The 25,142-nt window shown below is 36.8% G+C and overlaps 1 protein-coding gene and 1 pseudogene across 3 annotated transcripts in view; one reads left to right on the forward strand and one right to left on the reverse strand.

Annotated features, from left to right (window-relative positions):
• The window catches only part of ACBD6 (acyl-CoA binding domain containing 6), a 223,403-nt gene that overhangs the window by 66,359 nt on the left and 131,902 nt on the right, over positions 1-25,142 (forward strand). For all 3 annotated transcript variants that reach the window (XR_004032595.1, XM_030823916.1, XM_030823917.1), the window contains exons 4-5: positions 7,615-7,697; positions 24,452-24,557. Coding sequence is in view for 2 of the 3 variants with exons in the window: in XM_030823916.1 (XP_030679776.1) it covers positions 7,615-7,697; positions 24,452-24,557 (189 nt within the window). In the remaining variant the exon portion in view is untranslated. The remainder of the gene's footprint in view (positions 1-7,614; positions 7,698-24,451; positions 24,558-25,142) is intronic.
• On the reverse strand, positions 1,931-10,087 carry LOC100597720 (annotated as a pseudogene).

Here is a 25,142-nt window from a genome sequence, read left to right on the forward strand (position 1 = left end):
CTATGGCTGGAGCAATCTACTCCAGATATCTGCAAGACTCACTTCTTCACTTCCTTTGTCTTTATTCAAAGGGCATTCTCTAGAAGGCTTTCCCCAACCATCTTATTCCAAATTATAACCTTCTTCCCGGACCTGTTTTTTTTTTCATAATGCTCTAGGTTTTAATATTGGAAAACTTATTCATTTGTTGTCTGTCTCTGTCAGACCTAACCTGATTTTTGTGTGACGATTTTGTATCCTGCAACTTTGCTAAATAACAGATTGGGTGGAATCTTTACGATTTTTTTACGTATAAAATCCTGTTGTCTGTGAACAGATAATTTTACCTCTTCCTTTCCAATTTGGATGCCATTTTAGGAAAAACTTTCAAACCGTGTTTTTCCTCTGCTCTTATACCACTACAACAACAGAAGACTTCTGTGACCAAATACGTGGGGATTTCTCCCCAACACTATGTGAGCAGTTCTGCAGCAGACACCAATTGGGTATCCTCCTAATCAGTTCTGACACTCGGTGCCTAAAGATAGTGTCAGATTCCACAGGTTGAGGGCTCAGTCAGCAGGACTGCCTCCCACCCCTTGACCAGTCACAATCCCCGTTCTCCAGAATTTGTTACCAACTGGCTTCAAGTTGGGGTTCCCATGATCCCCTCTTTGGGTTCAACCAAATTTCTGGAGTAGCTCACAGAACTCAGGGAAGCACATTTGCCAGTTTATTATAAAGGATGCAGATGAAGATGTGGAGGAAAAAAAGCAAAACTGCAAAGTATTTGAAGAGATTTATTCTGCACCAAATGTGAAGGCCATGACCCATGACACAGCCTCAGGAGGTCTTGAGAACATGTACCCAAGCTGATGGGGTTACAGCTTGATTTTATATCCTTTAGGGAGCTATGATAGCATTAACATTGGCCTGGATACCATCTTGAATAGAAGTGATGGGAATAGATATCCTTGCCTTGTTCCTGATCTTAGAAGGAAAGCTTTCAGTTTTTCACCACTGAGTATGTTGTTAACTGTGGCCTTTTCATATATGGCCTTTATTGTGTTGAGGTAGTTTTTTTTTGTTTTTGTTCTTGAGCTTTCAATATTCAAGCTTTTTAAAAGTGATGTTAATTACAGCATTTGAAGGGGAGGAAATAATTCCACACAAAATGAAAGACTCTAAAATGTACCCATTAAACTGCTAAAAAACAAATTGAGTGGTGAGAATACAACAGAAGTCCAATTTAGATTCTGAGTGTTGTCACCATGTGATTACAATCACACAGACACTTCTAAGCTTATAGCTGGAGCTCCTGGAAGCTATTTCATACTCTGATGCAAGGGCAAAAAAACACAACGCAAGAAGGAATAAGTCCTGAATTATTGGCTTTATCACATCCACCCTCTCCACCCCAAAATGGCACAAAAGAAACGTGACCACACCACTCTGCAGACGTTTTGGTGTAAAAGAGGTGACGATGAACTGGGGTGGGAACAGGTCATGAAGATCTGTCTAAAAAAAATCCCATTCAGGTGAGTTTGTACACACCATCAAGCAGTGAGCTTCTCATCAATTAGGGTTAGATAACCAAGGTTTGATTCTCAGGAAATCACAATTTCTTTCATTTACTCAATATGAATTTACAAAGTGCCTACATATTATCAGCTTCCACTTGCAGCCATTTCTAGATAAAAAAGAAACCTGATATCTCAAATGGGCCACCAGGTTACCCCCAAGTCTACCACTGAAAGGACCTTTTTTGGAAATGGTTTTCTTCTGTACCTCTGAAAAGGTAACATCTTAAAGCTGAATCATCTTTAACCTGGAGGTCTAACATATTTAGCAATACTTGCATTCCAGACATACAACATTAAGAGATATAGTAAATTCTGAAGGTAGCTATGCTGCAAAATAGTTTAAAATTAAACAATTTTACAGTATTCATTTATGCTTGAAATTCCAGGCCTAAAGCAAGCTTGTGGCCACCAGCATTGACGTTTTTGCCATCCAGAAGAGCTGACAGTGTCAATTTGATACCTGGTTTTAGGGTCTGAGTGTATCCTAAACCTATCAGGCTGGAGTTATTCACTTTAGCCGAGAAGCAGGTGTCAGGGTCAATCTGATACTTGGCTGCTATTCTGAAGTGCGTGTTACTGTTTCCTGCTGTCCAGGCGAGATTGACAGCGGTCTCCAACTTCTTGTTCACCTTCTGGTAAATGGAGCTGCCAGACTGTCCCGTCATTCATATTAGTGTGAAGCTGGAATTCATAAGTCTTGTAGCCAACTGCAAAGTTGCTCTGGGTTACTCGGGACTTTGCAGTCTCAAAATTCATCCGGGCCAGGCGTGGTGGCTCATGCTTGTAATCCCAGCACTTTGGGAGGCCAAGGCGGGCGGATCACGAGGTCAGGAGATCGAGACCATCCTGGCTAATGGTGAAACCCCATCTCTACTAAAAAAAAAAAAAAAAAAAAAAAAAAAAAAAAAAATTAGCTGGGTGTGGTGGCAGCCGCCTGTTACTTGGGAGGCTGAGGCAGGAGAATGGCATGAACCCAGGAGGCAGAGATTGCAGTGAGCTGAGATCCTGCCACTGCACTCCAACCTGGGCGACAGAGTGAGACTCCATCTCAAAAAAAAAAAAAAATTCATTTGGTAGCCGGCCAGCCAGCCCTCGTAACCCAGCACCAGAGCACCCCAGATGGAAAGCCCAGCAATGTTGAAATCCATGTCGCAGCCCAGGTTAATGTACTTCCACTTGTACCCTGTCTTGATTTTAGCTTTTTTTTCCCCAGTATTAGGTGAGAAGGATGAATCGAAGGTAAGCTTCAGACCACGTGCAAGCTGACTTTGCACTGTAATCTCGGTGCCTAGTGTATTGTCGGTGTTCCATTTCTCTGTAAACGTCAGGCCGTACTCAGGCCATCTGTACTTGGTTTCCAGACTGCCCATGACTTTGGTGGTCTCAGTGTTGGCTGAGCCTGAGCTTGTAAATTCCAATTCATTCTCAGATTTTGTTTTCAAATCAAACTTTATTAAGCCAAATCCATAACCCTTGGTGAAGACATCCCTGGCAGATTTGCCAAGATTGGCATTCGTGGGTGGCACAACCACCTTCTGCTTAGAGGCACTGGTGGCAGGCTCGGTGGTGGCTATGGCGTGTTGAGGTAGTTTTATTCTATTCCTAGTTTATTAATACATATGAGGTATACATTGGTTTGGTCTGGAAAGACAGGACAACTCGAAGCAGTGATTTATCATAGGTAGATTCAAAGATTTTCTGATTGGCAGTTGGTTGAGAGTTAAGTTATTATCTAAAAGCTTGGAATTAATAGAAAGGAATATCTGAGTTAAGGGTTTGTGGAGACCAAGGTTCTTACTATATAGATGAAGTCTCATAGGTGGCCACTGTTAGATGCAATAGATGACAGTTGTTTCCTATTCAGATCTTTAAAAGATTCTTCAGATCTCTCAGCTAATCTCTTTAGGATCAGAAAAAGACCTGGAAAGGGAAGAGGATTCTTTACATAATGTAAAATTTCCCTTTTAAGAGATGACTTTGCAGGGCCATTTCAAAATATGTCAAATATATTTTGGGATAAACTATTTTGATTTCTTCCAGGGTCTGCTCTCTGTCATGTGATGCTATACTAGAGTCAGGTTGGAATTTGATATCTTATTGATACAAAGAGTCTTTTTTGTCAGTTGTGAGATCTCTGTTTTAATGTTAATGCTGGTCAGTTGTTCCTGAATGCTAAAGGGAGGAAAGTATAATGAGGCATGTCCAGACCCCGACTTCCCATCATGGCCTGAACTAGTTTTTCAGGTTTCTTTGGAGAAACCTTAGCTGAGAGGAGGGGTTCATCCAGATGGTTGTAGGGCTTAGAACTTTATTTTGGTTTACAAGGAGATGTGTAGGGTGAGGCATGGAGGAAGGGACATGGCGCTTTCATGACCTCTGTGGGCATGCCACCCTCCAGAAACCTCCATGTGTTTCACTATCCCCAAGCTCCCAGCACCCATTCCTCTTGGGTTTCATGATGTCAGTATTCCTTCCCCTAGGGTATAGGGCAGGACTCTCTCTTGGGATTGTGACCCACCATCAGAAAGGGTAACTTGGGGCAGGTAAAAGGAGGGCAGGAGAAAGTCCCATAGATTCTCTTTCCTGAGGCTTGCTCCTGAGGCCTGACACACCTAATTATGTAACGAAAGTCTGTAACAAGGGCAATAGGAGTTAGAAGCCAGGAACCATGGACCAAAACAAATCTCTTTTGTGCACACACTCTCTCTCTCTCTGTACACACACACACACACACACACACACAGCATAACACCACAAATGCCTTTTATTTCTTGTCTGATCGCTCTGGCTTGGATACCACCTTGAAAAGAAGTGATGAGAATGGATATCCTTGCCTTGTTCCTGATCTTAGAAAGAAAGCTTTCAGTTTTTCACCTCTGAGGATGTTGTTAGCTGTGGCCTTTTCATATATAGCCTTTATTGTGTTGAGGTAGTTTTATTCTATTCCTAGTTTAGTGTTTTTATCATGAACACATGTTGAATTTTGTCAGATGCTTTTTCTGTATCAATTGAGATGATCATGTGCGTTTTGTCCTTCATTGTGTTAATATGCTGTGTTATATGATTGATTTTTGTATATTGAACCATCTTTGCATTCCAGGAATAAGTCCCACTTGATCATGATGAATAATCCTTTTAATGTAATGTTAAATTCAGTTTATTAATATTTAGTTGATTTTTTGGATTAATATTCATCAGGGATATTGGTTTTAGTTTTCTTCTAGTATTTTTGGCTTTGATATGAGGACAAGGCCTCATAAAATGAGTTAGAAGTGTTCCCTTTTCTTTATTTATTTTGATGTTTGAAGAGGATTGGTGTTAATTCTTGTTTAAATATTTGATAGAATTCTCCAGTGAAGTGGTCTGGTTCTGGGCTTTGTTGGGAAGTTTTTTTTTGTTACTGATGCACTCTCTTTCTTGGTGATAGGTCTGTCAGATTTTTAATTTCTTCATGATTCAGTCATGGTAGATTATATGTTTCCAGGAATTTATTCATTTCTTCTAGGTTATCCAGTTTTTTGGCATATAATTGTTCGTAGTTATCTCTTATGATTCTTTGTATTTCTGTGGCATTAATTGTAATATCTCCACTTTCATTTCTGAGTTATTTGACTCTTCTTTTTTCTTAGTTAACCTAGAATAGCTCATTTCTTTGTGTTGCTGAATAATATCCTATTTTATGGGTGTATCATTTGTTTATTAATCTATTTAAGGACATATTGGATTTTAGCCATTCCAATAGGTGTGTAGTGGTTTCTCATTTTTGTTTTCATTTGCATTTCTTTAATGACATGATGTTTAAACATCTTGTCACTTACTTATTTGCCATCTCTGTATCTTCTTTGGTAAGTTGTCTATTTAGATCTTTTACTCATTTTTCATTGGGTAACTTATTTTCTTAGTGTTGAGTTTTAAGAATTCTTTGAATATTTTGGATACCAGTCTTTTATTAGATATGTGTTTTGCAAATTTTTTTTCAGTTTATGGCTGGTCATTGCATTGTCTGAACAGTATCTTTCACAGAGCAGAAATTTTCAATTTTAATAAAGACCTACTAATCAATTTTTTTCTCTCATGGATTATAATTTTTTTTTTTTTTTTTTTGAGACAGCATCTTGCTCTGTTGCCAGGCTGGAGTGCAGTGGCGTGATCTTGGCTCACTGCAGCTTCTGCATCCCAGGCTGAAGCAATTCTTGTGCTTCAGCCTCCCAGGTAGCTGGTACCACAGGCACGCACCACCATGCCTGGCTAGTTTTTTGCGTTTTTAGTAGAGGTGGTGTTTTGTCATGTTGGCCAGGCTGGTCTCAAACTCCTGGCCTCAAGAGATCCACCTGCCTCACCCTCCCAAAGTGCAGGGATTATAGGTGTGAGCCACTGCACCCGGCCTGTCATGGATTATACTTTTGATATTGCATGTAAAAAGTCATTGCCAAACCCGGTGTCACCTAGATTTTCCCCCTGTTACCTTCTAGGAGTCATTCTTTTTTAAGAAGCTATGCTTGCCACTTCATACTTGGTTCTATCTCTATTTTTTTCCTTTAGTATCCAGTTTTCTCATTTTTAGTTTTATTTAGTTAGTTATCATCTCGAACAACAAGTATGTTTTAGTTTTATCCTATCAATGGAACATGTATTTGGAATATAATTGGATTAAGTAAAATAAGTTCTCCCTTTGTACACGTTCCTCAACTTATAATGAGGATACATACTGATAAATCCATTATAAGTCAAAAATATCATAAATCGAACCATTGTAAGTTGCGGATCATCTCTAATTTTTTTTGGTATAAAGAAATACATTATCCCAGAAATTCTTCATAGCATTTATTCTCTAAAAATGGCCCTCAGTGCACAGAGAAATCTGTCATTTACCTAGTGCTTCTTGTTTGCTAGCATCATACTAATACACTTTATATACTTTGTCATTTAATCATGTTAATAGTTGTTGTCTTTGATTTTATAACTTTGTTGCTATTACAAGTTGATAACTGACTTGATTCATTTCCTCAAAAATTTACAACATTTTTTGAAACCTTAGTTCCCCCAGTAGTGTTAGGAACAGATAGAATATGCTATCTCCGGGGAAGGGGGTCTTTTTCCTCAGTCCAGTGATCTGCAGACTGAAACAATTAAAAGAAAAAAAAAAAAACAAAAAAAACTCGTACTTCTCTTAAGTACTGAAAAAATGTGTATGGGGATTGACTGTATTTTATTTGAAGTAAAACTAGTCTTTTTGCAGTCAAATTAAATAATAATATAATTTTGATTCTAAAGGAATATTTATGTCTGGAATCAGAGTTTTGACTTTTGCAGGGTGTCCTATACTAAAAGCTGTCAATACATGGGGTTTTGCAGAGGTTGCACTTTGATCCTTGCAGACAGTATTATCCAGGTTCATTGCTTCCACATTACATGTTTTAGAAGAATCTTATTACTAAGTTAATTTTACTCTGGTGTGTTTTGAGAACACAGAGGGGCAAGACGTGTTGAATCCTTGAGTTTGGAAAGTATTTCTGTGCAGTTTGCTTTTTTTTTCTTTTATTTGAGATATAAACCTCCTTTCCTATCCCTCTTCTACCTTTTCTCCTTCCTTTTTTTTTTTTTTAACCCAAAAACATTTTCTTTATAATTAAATTTGAACTTTTACTGTAATGTAGCTTCTTATTTGGGAACTTTTATTTTATAAATCTAGATATGATTTTGCTGATCACTTCATGTCTGGGATTTATTTTTCTTTTTCTCACCTGAACATCCATATTTACCACATTGAACATCATCTCACAGTCAGCTAGGAGAATTGTTTTTTGGTGGCTCCAGAAGGTTGTACTGGAATACCTTAGATTGCCAGCCAGGTACCCATTCCACTCCTGTGATGACCTGAGAATCCTATTGCCTTTCTGTTACCACCTTAAAAATTTTACCAGCGTTTGAAGAGATGGTTGAGGGTAAAATCCTTAGTCTTTCTTAGCAAAATAACATTTTGTAACTGATTTAAATACCTATTGTTTTAACCCATTTGTCTTTTTTTCACTTTTTTTCCCCCTTCCCACAGATACCAGAGAAGAAAGGAAAAGAAGCAAATACTGGTTTTGGTGGGCCAGTTATTAGTTCTCTATATCATGAAGAAACCATCAGGTAATTTCTCTTCTGATCTTTGATAATACAAATATATATGCCTGTGTGTGTGCATGTGTTTGTATGTATGTGCTTATGTATGTGTATATATGTACTATATATTTTTAATCCTGAAATTTTCAATTTGTGAAGCATTGCTTCTTAACATGAAACTGATTTGGTGGTATTTGCAAGCGGGACAATAAATGACAGGAAATAATTTTTTAGGTGTATAATCTTTAAAATCAAATGTCTGAACCAGTGCCAGATAAGTGTCTGAATAAGTGATAATAATTACTTTTCACTGGTGTCTAGTAACAACTGTCTCATTCAGTGACTTTTCCCCACACAAGTAGTTGGTGGGAGAAGATGTTGTGTCTCAATCTAAACTAAGGATTTTTGTGTTAATTTTCCTCAAAATACTGTTATTTATTTTAAAGATTTTAATTTTTTAATTTAATTAAAAGTTAATTTAATTTGCTCTAAATTAAAACTAATTTTGGAGTATAAAATGATACAGCCACTGTGGAAAACAGAAGTTTCCTCGGAAAGTTAAAATAGAATTACCATATGATCCACCAATTCTGCTTCTCAAGAAACAGAAACAAGAAAGCAGAATCTCAAAGAAATATTTGCACACCCATGTTCATAGCAGCATTCTATACAGTAGCCAATAGGTGGAAGCATCTGTTGACGGATGGATAAACAAAATGTGGTATATACAGTGGAATAGTATTCAGCCTTAAAAAGGAAGGAAATTTTGACACCTGTTGCAACATGTATGAACCTTGAGGACATTATGCTAAGTGAAATAAGCCAGTCACAAGAACACAAACACTTTGCGATTATACTTACATGAGGTATTTAGAGTAGTCAAACTCACAGAAACAGAAAGGATTCAAAAATCAGAGAGACAGTAAAATGGTGGTTGCCAGGAGCAGGGGGTAGGGGAAATGGGAAGTTGTTTAATGGGGACAGAGTTTCAGTTTTACAAGATGAAAAAGTTATGGAGATTGCACAACAGTGTGAATATACTTAACACTACTGAACTGTATACTTAGAAATACTTTTAGCTTTTAGTTTTTGATAGTGAAGATCATATTTTACCCATCTTTGCATTCTCACTATCTGAGGAAGGCCCCCAAACTTGGTAGATCTTCAGTGAAAGTGCTCAGAACTTGGGAGGTAGCCACAGCTGCTTCCCTTGAAGAGCTGATAGTTTACTGACTATTGCTTATGTAGAGTTAGCCTAAGAGCCCTATTGTAAGACAGAGAGCTGCTGGTTTGGTTCTTCTGTGATATGCCCATCCTCACCTCTTTCCCTTAAGCAATAAAAAATGTATAGGCTATTTTTCTTTCCTAGTTAGATAAATAAATTGAGATCGTTTCTTGACTTTCCTTTAAAAAAAAAATCACTAATCCTAAGTTTCTAACAGTATCAATCACTTATCTGTAAATAATAATGATCTTTATTTTGTATGCCATTTTCCTTAAGGGCTCCCAGACTCTAGTATTTTTCAAAATGACATACTGAATACATTTTCTTTTCAAATGTCTGATGACGTGACTGATCACAGCAGCCCTACAGAACATGAAGCAAATCAAATGTACTCCAGTTGTAGTGAGAGTAGAAATCCTGAGATAGAGTTAAACTGTGTTGAAAGGGTTAATCTTCCTTCCTTTATCCCCCACCCAATTGCTAGTGAAGTGATTCTTAGATTTAAATCAGTATTCAGAATTTTGACAGTGATAAACAATGACAAAGAATAATACAGTTTGTTTTTGTAGAGATTTTAATTCAATTCAACATACATTTATTATGAATCCATAATGACAGAAAACATTGTGAATATTTGTGCTTCTCAACTTCTTCACTTTTGAATAATATGTTCTTACTACTTTTGGCATTTTCATGAAAGTATGTTTAGTAAATATTATTAATTGAATGAAATATGAACCTTTGTGGGCAAAACTGGTTAGACTTGGCCTTTTTTTCATGAAGTCTTCATTAAGTATTAGTCTTATTATATCATCTAAATCTTCGTATTCTGAACATATTGTTAAGAAAGAGTAAGAAACGTGAATGTGAGCAAGCCATTGAAAGCTGTTTAACTATTACAAACACAGTAATTTTGTTACTACTACAGCAGATCAGAAATTACAGCAACTAATCATATTCTTGTATTGGAAGAGTTCTTTTTATAGTGTAGTAGAATTCCATTATAACAAATTAGGCCATAATGAAAATTTGTTGTTTTTTGGGTTTTTTTTTTTTTTTTTTTTGAGACAGAGTCTTGCTCTGTCACCAGGCTGGAGTGCAGTGGTACGATCTCAGCTCACTGTAACATCTGCCTCTTGGGTTCAAGCGATTCCCCTGCCTCTGCCTCCTGAGTAGCTGGGACTACAAGCATGCACCACCATGCCCAACTAATTTTTGTATTTTTAATAGAGACAGGGTTTCACCATGTTAGCCAGGATGGTCTCGATCTCTTGACCTTGTGATCCACCCACCTTGGCCTCCCAAAGTGCTGGGATTACAGCCGTGAGCCACTGTGCCTGGCATGAAAATTCTTATATACTGAAATGTTGGATTATTCCAGTGAAGAGCCAGATGTAGTCCCTATGGTTTCTTATGTATCAGAATGCAATTGCAACAATGAAAATGAGTTATTTCTTGAAGTTATGTAATCAAATTATGCTTGTATTTGGTGTTTTATTTTTCTAAGAGAAAGTTGTGCTTTAATTGATGTTAATTGCAATTTCTTGGCAGAATTATGTTTAACTGAGGTGAAAGTGACAGTAGGTTTTAGAGTTTTAGAAGCATCAAATGGTAGACTTGGATGAAAGCAAAAATTCTTTTCTATGGAACCGTTGTTTTTAGAAAAGGACATAAAATAATGTATTTTGAAGGTTTGTTTTGATACTTTATAACTCCAGATTTTTTTTACATTTGTAAAGATCAGGCAAATCAGTGTCTAATAAATCCATTTGGTTAAGTTTGGGTTCCATTGTTGTGGCAGCTTTTCTGATGAATGTGTATTGTATAATAGATGATGAGTTATGAGTTTGTTTTAGTTTTAAGGTAAATGTTCTTGAGCCAAGGGCCAGTGGGGCCAATTCTGAGCTTGCTTCCTGCTTTCCACTCTGTCATAGAAAGTATCAATATAATGTCAGAGGTTCAGATCTCTGTGTTAATATCGCAGAGCTCTGACATCAATTTCTCATTCTGAAGCAAGTTAATTGTTCTGTAATATAATCGAGGGGGTGTAGGGGGATTCTAATTAAGTACAAAAAATTATGGAGCCAAACTGCTGGCATTCAAATGCTAGTTCCACCACTTACTAGCTGTGTGATCTTGGGCAAGTTACTTGCCTGTAAAATGGGGATAATTATAGTACTTGTCTCACTTGATACTTAGCAGATTATGTGAATACATAGACATCCTCGAACAGTATCTGGTGGAAAATAAGTTACTGTGTAACTGTTAGCATTTATAAATAGTATTGTTATTCGGCAGAGGGAGTCCCTACAGAGGAGCCAGGAGCTGATGTTAGGAGCTACAATAACATGGCATTCTGGTTATAATTAAATATAAGTTGTTTGCTTTTGCAAAAGAAAATGGAAAACAAGGAAGGGAGAGCCAATATTTTTAGAACTATAGAAACAAGAGAGTGACAAGTCTTATAACAGGGAGTAACCTCTAGTTTTGAGATCAGCTGTGTTTTTCATTTATACTGCAGATGGGCAGAAAAAGTACTGGTTAATAAGCATAGGGGTTTGCAGAGTAAAATGATTCTGCACTACATATTCAAGAAATTGCTTCTGGTTACTTGCATGCTTCAAAGGTTTGATCTAGAAGTTTGCACATAAATTGAGAAATTAGGGTAAGAATTAAAAATGTAGTAAATGAAGATTAAACAGTATCCACACCACCCTGCAATAAGATTTGGTCCTCCCTGTTATATTTTGTAGTTTGATGTCATGTAATCTATTAGAATTTTATTAATTCCACTTACACAGACAGCCATCTGGACCTTCTCTAAGCAAGACCAGACCTAGTATACAACTGAAATGATTGATGGGCTCTGGAATTGATTAGTTGTTCTGTGAGACAAATGAAGTGTTTTGGCAGAAAATACCAGAGGTCGCTGCTTGTGGTCAGACACAAAAGCCTGTAGAATTTCCAAGAGATGCTTTAATCATTGACTTATAAAGTTTCCATTTTTAAACAATGATGGATTTTGAAAATATTTCCCAAATATCTTTTCATTGGCTGCTGCCTAGTCCTGATTATAAATGGAAGAATATAAGTATAAAAAATTAGAATGAAAGTGATTGTTTTATGCTTTAATTTTGTATTCTTGGTGAAATATGAACTAGCTTGGAAGTAACATAAAAGCCTGTCATGCATAAATTATACTCTGAAATTTTCCTGAAAGAGATATGACTGGAGAAAAAGCTGTAACATGTATAGTTTTATTGTAAATTACTTCTAAAATCAGATGTTATAAAATTCTATTTATTCAAAGCTTAACATTGTTAGACTGCAGCCTGTTTTTAACAAATCTACTTAAAGATTCTTAAGCTTCAAGAGTATGTGTTATACATATTTGTGTTTTGAAAAATGAATATTTGGATTTTTATGCATTTAACAGGCCAAGTCATTCTGGAACACCACTATCCTAATGATACCACTGCCTTTAGCACCAAAAAGCTTCCCTCCATCTGTTTGGCTGGTGGTAGTGTAATACTTCCCTATTTCACCATGTTGCCTGTGATCAACATTGTGTTAACACCTTGGTGATAGGTGATAAATTGGATGACATATGACTTGTTACATTCTGGTTATTCTTTGAGGACTACACAAGTGTGTATAGGCAAGTGGGCAACTCCCCCTGGAGAATCTGACTGCTCAGAATGAACTTGAGTTATGGATTTATTCAGCCTGTAAAACCTCAGCTGGCATAAATAATTGAGAAAGCAAAGGTTTGTCTTTGGTGCATACCTCAGGGACTCATGGCTCCCTTCCTCCTCTCTACCTCCCTTTCTTATGAAAATGATTCCAGTTGCACTCCTAGATAATAACACACCAAGCAATTAAAAGCCATGGGTGGCTGGAGAGAGGAGAAAAGGTTTAGTTAATGAGCTTTTCCTCTTCCAGTGCCCATGAGAGCCTCAGGAATGACAAGGCGATTAAAGCAAAGAGATAATTATAGATTATGTGAAAATGGGTCCCCTGGGACATGTGGGTCTTGACATAAACAGAAACTGTTGTAAGAGTCTCCTGGCTCTCATATTCACCCTTTTCTAGCGTGCTTCATTTACCTCCTGTGTGCTCAGTGTCATGATGCCAACCAAGCATGTACACAAATCTAGCCCTTTCTGAACCAAGGGTCATTCATCAACTGAAACCATCACCTTCTCTTCCTGTCTGTTTTCTTCTTTTTTCTTTTCCTCTTCCTTTTTCCAGTTTTGTTCTTTCTTTCTTGTCTACCCCATCTAATTTTTCTTTCTCTTCTTCCCATATCCTTATCTGTATGTGGTACCTATGAAATGCTTGTTTACAGAATTTGGTGTGTGTATGTATGTGTGCATATATAAAGATATATAGAGATTATGGGTATACTGTATACATTACAGTAATGAGAAGCAGAATATGCACTACAAATAATATGAACAGGGCCCCTTACCATCTCATCTAATGCCAGTTTTCCACTCACTCCTTTTTTCACTCTGTTCCAACCACATTGGCTTATTTTTTTCCTTGAAGTTCTAATTAATATTTATTAGATTAATTGACATGTAGGGTATGAGGAATGACCCCCAGCTTACAACATATGCTAAATTCTTAAGATAATAATAATGACAGTTAACATTTATTGACCATTTATTATATGCTAGTATAGTAACCATAATATATTATATGTATTATTTCTCTTAATCTTTAGGATGACCCTGTTAAATATAGATGCTATTAATATTCTTTTTTTACAGATAAGGAAACTGAAATTCAGAGAAGTTAGCTTACTTGCCCAGGGTCACATAGTTAGAAACTCTGCTGTTAATTACTGTGCTATGCTGGCTCTGGAAATGTTTGAGGAATCATAATCTCTAGTTAATGAAATTGAGTCTGATAATTGTTACTATTTAATATGGTGAATATCTTCAGTTAAAATTTTTTAAATAAAATTTCTTTTCCATTTAATGTTTTGAAAAATGTACTTTACTGGTAAAATCGGAGACTTTGGTCTTTGATTTATCAATGCACTGATGATATTTCCTTTGGATCGATTATCTGATTGATTTTAGACTTACCTTAATGGTTGAGAGTGTAACTCAGCTCTGTAGAGACTTCTAGGAAAGCAGATCTGTGCTTTTTCTGATATGGCAACTGATTTTCCAGAGATTGATTAGAACTTAACTACATTTTATCTTATTGGCATTGAAAGTATCGGAAATTTTCAATCAAGTTTGTTTAAGGTTAAGCAGCTTTTAAGGGGTGAAAATACATTTTTAGTAAATGGTGTCTTTATAAATTATGGTTAAGTAACTTCTCCAGTATAACTAATTATCTGTAAGAAATATCTGGGTCATTGATTTTTTTCTTCGTCAATACTTTATTGAAAGATTGTGAGAAAAATACATAAAAATGTATGTAGTTTTATTTGAAGGGACCGTTATCAACATAAATAGTATAACAAATGGAAGTTTCAATTTGAAGGCTTTAAGAATTTTCTAGACCTAGAACTAAGTACCTTGCATATATGAATATAATTCAGTCTGAAAATAGTTATGTAGTAGAAGAAGATGTTGCCATTGTCATATAACAGGAAGGGGGAAAACTAACTGGTTTGTTTCTATAACTGTCTGAAATCAGTTGCAGATATGGCACTGTGAGTGCAGGAATTGTGATTCAAAATATAATTTCTGCTCAAAAAACACAGATTGTGACTGCATAGGTCCACTTATATGTTGATATTTTTCAGTAAATATATTGGAAACTTCTTTGGAAATTTGCAACAATTTGAAAACACTTGCAGATGAACTATGTAGCCTAAAATATCCAAAAAATTAAGAAAAAGATATGGCATGAATGCATACAGTATATGTAGATACTAGTCCATTTTTTCATTTACTACCATAAAATATACACAAATCTGTTATAAAAAGTTAGTCACAACGTAGGCACATAAACACTAGCAGACCATATCTGGTGCCATTCTCAATCCAGAAAAATGTAAAAAAAGCAAAGATGCAGTATTAAATCATAACTGCATGAAATTAACTGTAGTACATACTGTACTACTGCAGTAATTTTGTAGCTACCTCCTATGGCTAGTGTGGTGAGCTCAAGTGTTGCTAGTATCCACTTAAAATGCCAAGACGCTAATCATCTCCAAGTGAGCAGTTCGTCTCTCCAGTAAAGTGCGTATAACAGTAAACAGTGATCTCTTGTGGTTTTTGAGTATTTTGTCATTGTGTGTAGCACTATACTCTAAACCTTGAATAACACCATGAGACCCATATGAAGTACCACTAGTGATGCTGGAAGTACTCCCAAAAAGCAGAGAAAAGTCATGACATTATAAGAAAAAGTTGAATTGCCTAATACATATTGTAGCTTGAGGTCTGCAGCTGTGGTTGTCTGCCGTTTCAGGATAAATTGATTCAGCATTAAGGACTTGTGTAAAAAAGAAAAGGGATGGGCCGGGTATGGTGGCTCACAGGGTGGCCTTGGGAGCACCTTCGAAGGCCAAGATGGGTGGATCACCTGAGGTCAGGATTTCGAGACCAGCGTGGCCAACATGGTGAAACCCTGTCTCTACAAAAAATAAAAAAATAAGGCATGAGTGGTGGTGTGTGCTTGTAATCCTAGCTGCTCAGAAGGCAGAGGCAGGAGAATTGCTTGAACCCGGGAGGTGGAGGTTGCAGTGAGCTGAGATCATGCCACTGCACAGCAGCCTGGGTGAAAGAGCGAGACCCCATCTCAAAAAAAAAAAAAAGAAAAAAGAAAAGGGAATTCATGAACCGTCACTGCAGCTACACTTGCAAGTACAAGAACCTTGCACTTTTTGTGCAATATCTTTTGATCTCATATTGTAAGTTCAGCTTTTATGTAGGTGTAGTATTGCTATAGGAAAGACATACTTATAGACTCTACTATGATTTAAGAAAAAGAAAAGTCATTCTGTGACAACTTAAAGCAGAAGGAAGGTGAAGGATCTATACCTGGAAAATGTAATGCCAGCAAAGGATGATTTGATAAGTTTAGAAAGAGGTTTGACTTTAGAAAGGTCAAGATAATGGGAGAAAGAGCTTTTTCTCACCAAGAGGCAACAAATAAGCAAATTTACAAGAAAAGAAAACATTAGAAAGTGGGCAAAAGACATGAACAGACACTTTGCAAAAGAAGATGTACATGTGGCCAACAAACATATGAAAAAAAGGTCAACATCACTGATGGTTGGAGAAATGCAAATCAAAACCACAATGAGATGCCATCTCATGCCTCTCTTTTAGTAACAGTCAGAATGGCTCTTATTAAGAAGTCAAAAAACAACAGATTCTGGTGAGATTGTGGAGAAAAAGGAACACTTTATACGTTGTTGGTGGAAGCGCAAATTGGTTCAACCATTGTGGAAGACAGTGTGACAATTCCTCCAAGACCTAGAGGCAGAAATAACATTTGACTCAGCAATCCCTTTACTGGGTATATACCCAAAGGAATATAAATCATTCTGTTATAAAGTTACGTGCATGCATATGTTCTTCGCAGCACTGTTCACAATAGCAAAGACATGGGATCAACCTAAATACCCATCAATGATAGACTGGATAAAGAAAATGTAGAATACTATGCAGCCATAAAAAGGAACAAGATCATGTCCTTTGCAGGGACATAGATGGAGTTGGAAGCATTATCCTTAGTAAACTAACACAGGAAGAGAAAACCATGCACCACATGTTCTCACTTATAAGTGGGAGCTGAATGATGAGAACACATGGACACATGGAGGGGAACAACACACACTAGGCCCCTTGGGGAGTGGGAGGAGGGAGAGCATCAGGTAGAACAGCTAGCTAATGGATGCTGGGCTTAATACCTAGGTGATGGGACAATCTATGCAGCAAACCACCATGGCATCTATTTACATATGCAGCAAACCTGCACGTCCTGTACATGTACCCCAAACTTGAAAAAAAAATCATTGAGGAGAAAGGATATCTATTTGCATGGACAGGTTTTTAAATGTAGACAGAAATGCCATATTCTGGGGGAAGAAAAAATGCCACAAAGGACATTTATTAGTAAGGAAGAGAAACAAGCACCAGGATTTAAGGCAGGAAGGGATAGGCTACCTCTGTTTTCTGCAAATTCAGGCAGGTTTATGATCAACACTATACTTATCTATAAAGCTGCTAACCCCTCTGCCTTGAAGGGAAAAGGTAAACACCATCTTCTGGTCTTTTGGTTGTACAATGAGAAGACCCAGACAATGAGAACCCTTTTTCTGGATTGGTTCCATTGATTCTTTTTCCCTGAAGTCAGGAAGTACCTTTCTAGTAAGAGACCGCCTTTTTAAGTTCTTTCAATATTGGACAATTCTCCAGCCACTCAGAAACTCATGAGTTCAACACTGAAGGCGTCTACTGCAATCTACTGGCTCCCAAACACAACATCTCTAATTCAGCCTCTAGATCGGGGGTTATAAGGACCTTTAAGGCTCATTACACATGGTACTCTATGGAAAGGATTGTCAACACTACGAAAGAGAACCCTGATAGAACATCATGAAGGTCGGGAAGGATCCATTGGAGATGCTGTCATTATAGAAAGGGCAGTGAAAACCGTCATGCCTGAAGCAATAAATTTCTGCTGGAGAAAACTGTCTACATGTTATATATGACTTCACAGGATTTACGACAGAGCCAATCAAGGAAATCATGAAAGATTGTGAGTATGGCAAAAATGTGCGGCAGGGCAGGGGCAGAGAGTTGGTTTTAAGATACAGATCTTGAAGAAATTAAAGAGCTAATAGACACCACACTACAGGAATTAACAGAAGACAACTTGATGGAAATGAGTGCTTCCAAACCAGATAGATATGATGAGGAACAAGATGCAGAATAAACAATGCCCAAAACAGATTGACATTAGACAGTTTTGCAGAAGCGTTCTGATTATTTAAGACTGCTTTTGACTTTTACTACATGGACCCTTCTATGATATGGGCACCCAAACTTAAGCAAATGGTGGAAGAAGGATTGGTACTGTATAAAACTTTTAGAGAAACAAACTAAAAAGGGAGAAATTATGGTGTATTTTCACAAAGCTACACTGAGTGTGCCTGCCTCACCTGCCACCTCTTCTGCCTCTGCCAGTGCTGAGACAGCAAGACCAGCCCCTCTTCAGCCTGTAAAGACAACAGGGTGAAGACCTTTATGATGATCCACTTCCACTTAATGAATGTATATTTTCCTTATGATTTTCTTAGTAACGTTTTCTTTTCTCCAGCTTACTTTATTATAAGAATATACTATATAACACAAATAAAAATTTATCAACTGTTTATCGATAAGGCTTCAGGTCAACAGTAGGCTACTAGTAGTTAAGTTTTGGGGGAGTCGAGTTACATGCAGATTTTTGACTATGCAGGGGGTCGGTACCCCCCACCCTCCATGTTGTTTAAGGGTCAACTTATAAGAATTCCTTTGGTCATTCACTAATCCATTGGGTACTGTGTGTTTTGAACCTACCTTATTACCTCCTTGACTCCTGCACACCATTATTTAAATACCATTATTAGAAAAACATGCCATCATTTAATTGTAAGATGCTGCAGATTATAAGATTCATAGGACATGTTAACATGAAAAAATTTGCATTTAGAATCAATGAAATATGACAAGGTAATAGTTTCCAATTGTCTATTTGTCATCCAGGATTTCAAGAACGATTTTTTTTTTTTTTTTTTTTTTTTTTTTTTTGAGATGGAGTCTCGCTCTGTCGCCCAGGCTGGAGTGCAGTGGCGCGATTTTGACTCACTGCAAGCTCCGCCTCCCAGGTTCATGCCATTCTCCTGCCTCAGCCTCCCGAGTAGCTGGGACTACAGGCGCCTGCCACCATGCCCGGCTAATTTTTTGTATTTTTAGTAGAGACGGGGTTTCACCGTGTTAGCAGGGATGGTCTCGATCTCCTGACCTCGTGATCCACCTGCCTCAGCCTCCCAAAGTGCTGGGATTACAGGCATGAGCCACCGCGCCTGGCCTCAAGAATGATTTTAAGAACAGCACAACACACAGAAAAACACTGTATTAAGTATTTTGTTATGAAGGCTAGACTTCTTGAACGTGGTTACCACCCAAGCAATGTTTTGCCTTTTCCAGGGATTAAACCAAGGTTTTTCAGAAAGGAGGTACTATTTGCAAGATTTTACCTGAGGATCATAGTATAGATTCTCATTTGTTGTCTTTGGTAAGATTGAGAGTCAAAAACAGTATCCTACAATGTGAAATCAACATCTGTAATTTTAATTAGATAGTAATTAGAAGTGGGGGTTTTCAGTGTGCTAAGTATGGCAGCCATGACTCTTTAATCCTTGAGTTAGGATTTGATTTTACCTATTTTGCTTCTCCCAGATAAGTCTTTTTTTTTTTCTTTCTTTTTTAAGAGACAGGATCTTTCTCTGTTGCTTAGGCCGGAGTGGAGTGATGTGATTATAGCTCACTGTAACCTCAAACTCCTGTGCTCAATTGATCCTATCACCTTAGCTTCCCAAATAGTTAGGACTACAGGCACGTACCACCACACCCAGCTAATTTGAAATTTTTTTTGTAGAAGTAGGGTCTTGCTGTGTTACCCAAGCTGGTCTCAAACTCCTGGGTTCAAGTGATCCTCCCTCCTTGACCTCCCGAAGTGCTGGGATTATAGGTGTGAGCCACCACACACTACCCCATATAAGTCTTAAACGAGCTTCACTAAACACCTTTGAGTAAGAATAGATTCTTTTCTTCAGGGAGAGAAACATCTGTAAGTAAAATTAATATATGCCTGTATGATTGTTTTGTATTTATAAATTAAAACACTTTTTAATCTCAACTTATAAAATATTGGTGGTTTCATCAGATCAAAGATTATATAAAAATTGTATTATTTATAAAATTAAGATTAGATATGTGAAAGATTGTTAAAAAGAATCAACATTAGACTTTGAGTTTTATATTTGGCATATACAGCATGTTGAAAAACATAGTTGAAATCAGTGAGATGACAGCATTATTTTCTAACACTATATTTGAACAGAATACATTTCTTTGCCTTTCAGATCAATAACTTCTGGCCATACATCCAACAAGTAAATTAGGAACTTAAATTCCTACAAAGAAGTAATATTCACTAGCAGTATGACTGAATTTTGGAAGATAGTGTGCAGTGCAAGCTTTTATCCTAGAAAGACTACCTCCAAAGGAACTTCACAGAGTGGCATTTTTGGTGAATTACCATTGATCAGAGTCCATTCTTCAACCTCAAAAATGTAGAAAAAAGATCCATAGATCAAGCAGACCCTTAGAGACAGAGTAGGAATAATAAAATTGGCCCAAAACTGAGGTGTAAGCTAAAATGCTTGTTTGCTTACCAAAGGGACTATGTCTTTCTAGTGATTGAAGCGCTGGGTTCCTCCTTTCTGAGAATTGAGGAGTCCAGAAAAACAGATTAATAGTTAAATGATTATTTGTGAACATAAAAATAGAGCCAGGGAAAGTGTATCATTTTGAGGATTGCCTTAGCCATGGTCCTAATGAGACCTCATGAGTGAACTGTCTTTCTGCAGAGAAATCACTCAGAATGCTTTTTTTGCCTCCATCTTTTGGTTATACTTCCTGGAGTATACTAACTATAGTAAGGAGAGAGGTGTAATGCCTCTCCTTTACAAACGAGGAGAAGAGTGTTTGAGCAGAGGGAATGTGGAAAAGGAGAATGGTAATGAAATATTTGCCACAGGAGCCCTTTCAGGTAGATGAGTTTAGTAAAGAGTACATTTATCTAGAAGTTGAACAGCTGGAAATTAAGTCACTTAAAATGATCTATACCTGCATATCCCTTTAAAGGAGTTTATGTACCCTAGAGCCCACAAATACACATTCCTTAGTTTGAGGAATTATGGCATTTGTTTTTATCTTTGTAGATATTGGCTTTCTTTGGATTTTCATTCATGCAATAAATACTTATTCATTGTCTATTTACTAGAATACTGTGTTTTATATCTGATTTCCAGTTGCTTAATAAATATATAAATGGAATTGAATATTTGTTGAACGTGCCTATTAAATAGATTTCCAAGCTAGTTCCTTCCATAATTTTTGTAGTTAAATGGACTTTATATGTCTTGCCATGAGGCCTGTTTGAAATATTTTGATAAGAAAATGCCATCTGAGTAGAAAATGGTACAGATAACATATTTAGGAATGGGCAAGGATCTTCCTGTGATTGGGTGAAAAAGGTATCCGTACTTAAACACTATCCCACTTTCCCATAGAGTGTGCTCTTATATTTCAAAAGAATGTCAAAACCAGTATGTATTTTCTGTCAATTTCAGAAAAAAGTTGTAGTAACCTGAAGAAGAGACTTTCTGTTTTGTGCTAGAGATAACATGGGACATCCTTTAGGGTAGCATCATAAACATAACTCACAGTCATTTATAGATAATGAATATGATAATTTTTAGATGCACAAAGAGAGGGAACAAGATACCTGAGTAAAAAATCAAGAAAGGAAAATAAAGATATGGAGAGACACATTTATTTATTAAAGGCTCTACTGCGTTTCATAATGGTTGGATTCATTTGCACGTTATTTCAAATAAGCATGGATATGGTGGGCAAGATTGACTATGGAAGGCTGTATTGAGCTCTTAGAAAACTGTAGAGGGAGAAAGTTTGATTTATACATTGTACATAATTTTGTTAGGGGGCAAGAAAGGAAATATGAAATGATGTTGCTCCAGATGTTTCTTCATTTTGGCCACTAGATGGTGACATTTTATAAAGACAGCTTGGTTGTAGAAGGTAAGAGACTCAAAATTTGGTGTGGGATTGGATATCTATATTTAAGTAAGCCCAAGAGTATCACTTAATTTTTTTATATTCGTCATTCAGCCTTGTAGCACATTTTTGGCGAATTTATTGAACTTCTCTTTTTGATATTTAATTTATATGTGAACACTATCCTGAAGTATTTTGTTAATATCTCTGTGCCTAGCATATTTGGTGATGATAAACTATATACAATAAACAAATACTTAGATAAACAAATGCCACCTGCCCTCCAGAAAATTCACATAGCAAAAAAAACTAATTGATATATTTGATGTGTCTAAGAAACATATTTAAGATACATTAAACAAAATAGAAATTTATACGTGTTTGTACTGTGTTTACTTTTTTACTGCTTATAACATAGGTATACATGCACATTTGGAAGTTGGACTCAGGAAGAGGGGCCACTCCAAAGGTCCTCTCATCTGTGAATAACCCTTACATATTACTGGGTATGCGTAACCCACATGCCAAGGATCCTTCTGCTTTCCTTTCTGTGCCCTACCACCAACTTCCCATTATTTTCCAATTCAGAAACAGTTGGCGAGTAGCACTGTAGTATTGCTATGACTTTAAAAGACACAGTCCTTTCTGTAACAGTTGAAGTTGGTGCCTCTTGAATTAGTGGGTTTTCTGTTACTGGATTGGAAGAAAGTAGGTCCCTATTATCCTTAAGTTGGAACTCTGAAGGTATTCTTTCATAGACATGGTGTTTGTGTGTGTGTGTGTGTGTTTATTTGTTTGTTTGAGACGGAGTCTCACTCTGTCACCCAGGCTGGAGTGCTGTGGCATGATCTCGGCTCACTGCAACCTCTGCCGCCTAGGTTCAAGTGATTCTCCTGCCTCAGCCTCCCGAGTAGCTAGGATTACAAGCACGTGTCACCACGCCTGGCTAATTTGTGTATTTTTAGTAGAAACGGGGTTTCACCATGTTGGTCAGGCTAGTTTCGAACTCCTGACCTCGTGATCCACCCACCTTGGCCTCCCAAAATGCAGACCTGATGTTTGTTTTTGTTTTTTTGTTTGTTTGTTTGTTTTTTGTTTTTGATTTTTTGATTTTTTTGAGACGGGAGTCTCGCTCTGTTGCCCACGCTGGAGTGCAGTGGCGCGATCTCAGCTCACTGCAAGCTCTGCCTCCCAGGTTCACGCCATTCTGATGCCTCAGCCTCCCGAGACATGGTGTTTTTAATGGTGGTTAAATATGGCTAAAGTGGTATTATTTGCAGCTCTACTTTTTAAAATCAGAATTCTCTTTTCTGGGGTTTGACCTCACTTCTTATTATCTTTACAGAATAAGTGATCGAAAAAGCATTTTCCCTTCTATTTAACAGGGCCTCTTCAAGTGACCATATAGTCCTATTAAACATGATTTCTTACTTAAAACCTACTTCATTTTCTCTAGCTTTGAAGCAAGTCATTTCTCCTCTGTTCTCTTATAGTCCTTTTTAAGGATCCAAGTTTTACCTTATGTTAATCCTGTGTAGATTTTTGTCATCCTAATTATACTGTTTGTGTCTTAAAGGCAAACTTTCTTGCTTAGCCTTTTATCTGTTATCAACAAATTCTTGTCCAGTGCCTTACATGTAGTAGGTGCTCAATAAAATACTTAAGAGGCTTAAAGAACACTTAGATGGCTGAGGCCAAAGTAGTGTCTTTTAAGAAAATTAGCTATGACTGGAAATAACTTTCTGTATGACACAAGATGTTTAGATTGGCTTTTAAGACAGAAGAACTCCTGTGGCCAGGTGTTTTGCTTTCTGATGAATGGATGCTCTGGCATTGCAGGTTATAAAACACATTAGTTTGATTTTTGGAACGCAAAATGCATTCCTTTATACTTGTTCATAAAACTCAGTCCACATATGGGGCAGTTTGATTGTTGATATTCTAAATTATTGATCTTTATGGGAGTCACTGATTCTTTTGAGAATCCGATTGAAACAATTCTTCCCCCTATACATACAACATCCAGAAAAATGCACATGCATTATAAAGATAATTCTGTACATTATTTAGAGAGCTCATAGATTTCATGTTAAGAACATCTGCTTCAGATTTTGGAATAGACTGCAGCTGATTAGTCAAAAGGCAGCATAATATAATAGAAAAATGTACTGTATACAAAATCAGTTGGTCTAAGTGAGTTCTAGCTCTTATTCTACCTTTGATAAATGTAGTACCATTTGGCAGGTCATTTAACGTCTCCTTTTTGCCTGTTTCTTCATTTGTAAAGTGAAGTTGTTGCATGAAAGATTAAGTGAATTAGCACATGCAATATTCTTAGAAGAATGCTGGGTATGTAGTATGCCTCCCAGCTTTTCTTTCTATTCTTTGATTCTACTATCTTATAAAGGATTTCTGAGTTTTTTAATGCCCCCCTTTTTTTGTCTAATTGATTTTCTTTGCTTTAAGAAAATCACTTTCATATATATTTTTAAAACTTGAGTAACAATTTATTCTTTTATCCTGTAAGGCAAGTAGGAAACTAAGAACTTTAGTCTTTTCAGAAGTTGGATATATTATAGCTACTGAAAAACTATTACTGTTCATGTAAAATTTTTTTGTAAACAGAGTCCATTAACATCTATGTCAGCAGCAAACAGATTGTGTTGAAAATATGTAACTTTTATGTATTACCCAGTAAGAAAAAGACCTTTCTTTTTTTTTTTTTATTCTAGGGAAGAAGACAAAAATATATTTGATTACTGCAGGGAAAACAACATTGACCATATAACCGAAGCCATCAAATCGAAAAATGTGGATGTGAATGTGAAAGATGAAGAGGTATGAAAAACATGCCCTGTTAATTATTTTCCTATGCATGGTTGTTCTGCCCCAATGCCTTTTCCTAAATGGTAGGCCAATGAACTACAACTCAAAGTACAGTATGGTTAAGAGTATATCAGAATATCTAAATGAAATGGTGTTACCTAGTTAAAATACGTTCTGTGATTATGTCCAACATATTTTTATCTATGTTTTAGAAGTTACTACCTGAAATTTGTAGGAGTCTGATAGCTTCCATATGTTTATGCTAAAGGGAGAGATTATTAGCATAATAAGTGAAATCTACAGGTAATAGCAAAATCTCATTTATAAGTAGCTTTCGTGTCTTCTGTTATTATACCTTGAACAACTAGGTATATTGTTCTTTGCTCAATAAATATATCTCTAGAAAATTGTGTCAGAATTTTGGTAAATCAATAATTTAAATGCTGGCCTTCTAATTAAAGGAATCCTATAGTAAATTATTTTATAAAATATATTACTTCTTTTTTTAGAGAGAGAGACAGGGTCTCACTCTGTTGCCCAAACTGGAATGCATGGGTGCACTCATAGCTCACTGTATCCTCAAACTCATGGGCTTAC

The sequence above is a fragment of the Nomascus leucogenys genome, chromosome 12, assembly GCF_006542625.1.
Source record: "Nomascus leucogenys isolate Asia chromosome 12, Asia_NLE_v1, whole genome shotgun sequence".
Lineage (NCBI taxonomy): Eukaryota > Metazoa > Chordata > Mammalia > Primates > Hylobatidae > Nomascus > Nomascus leucogenys.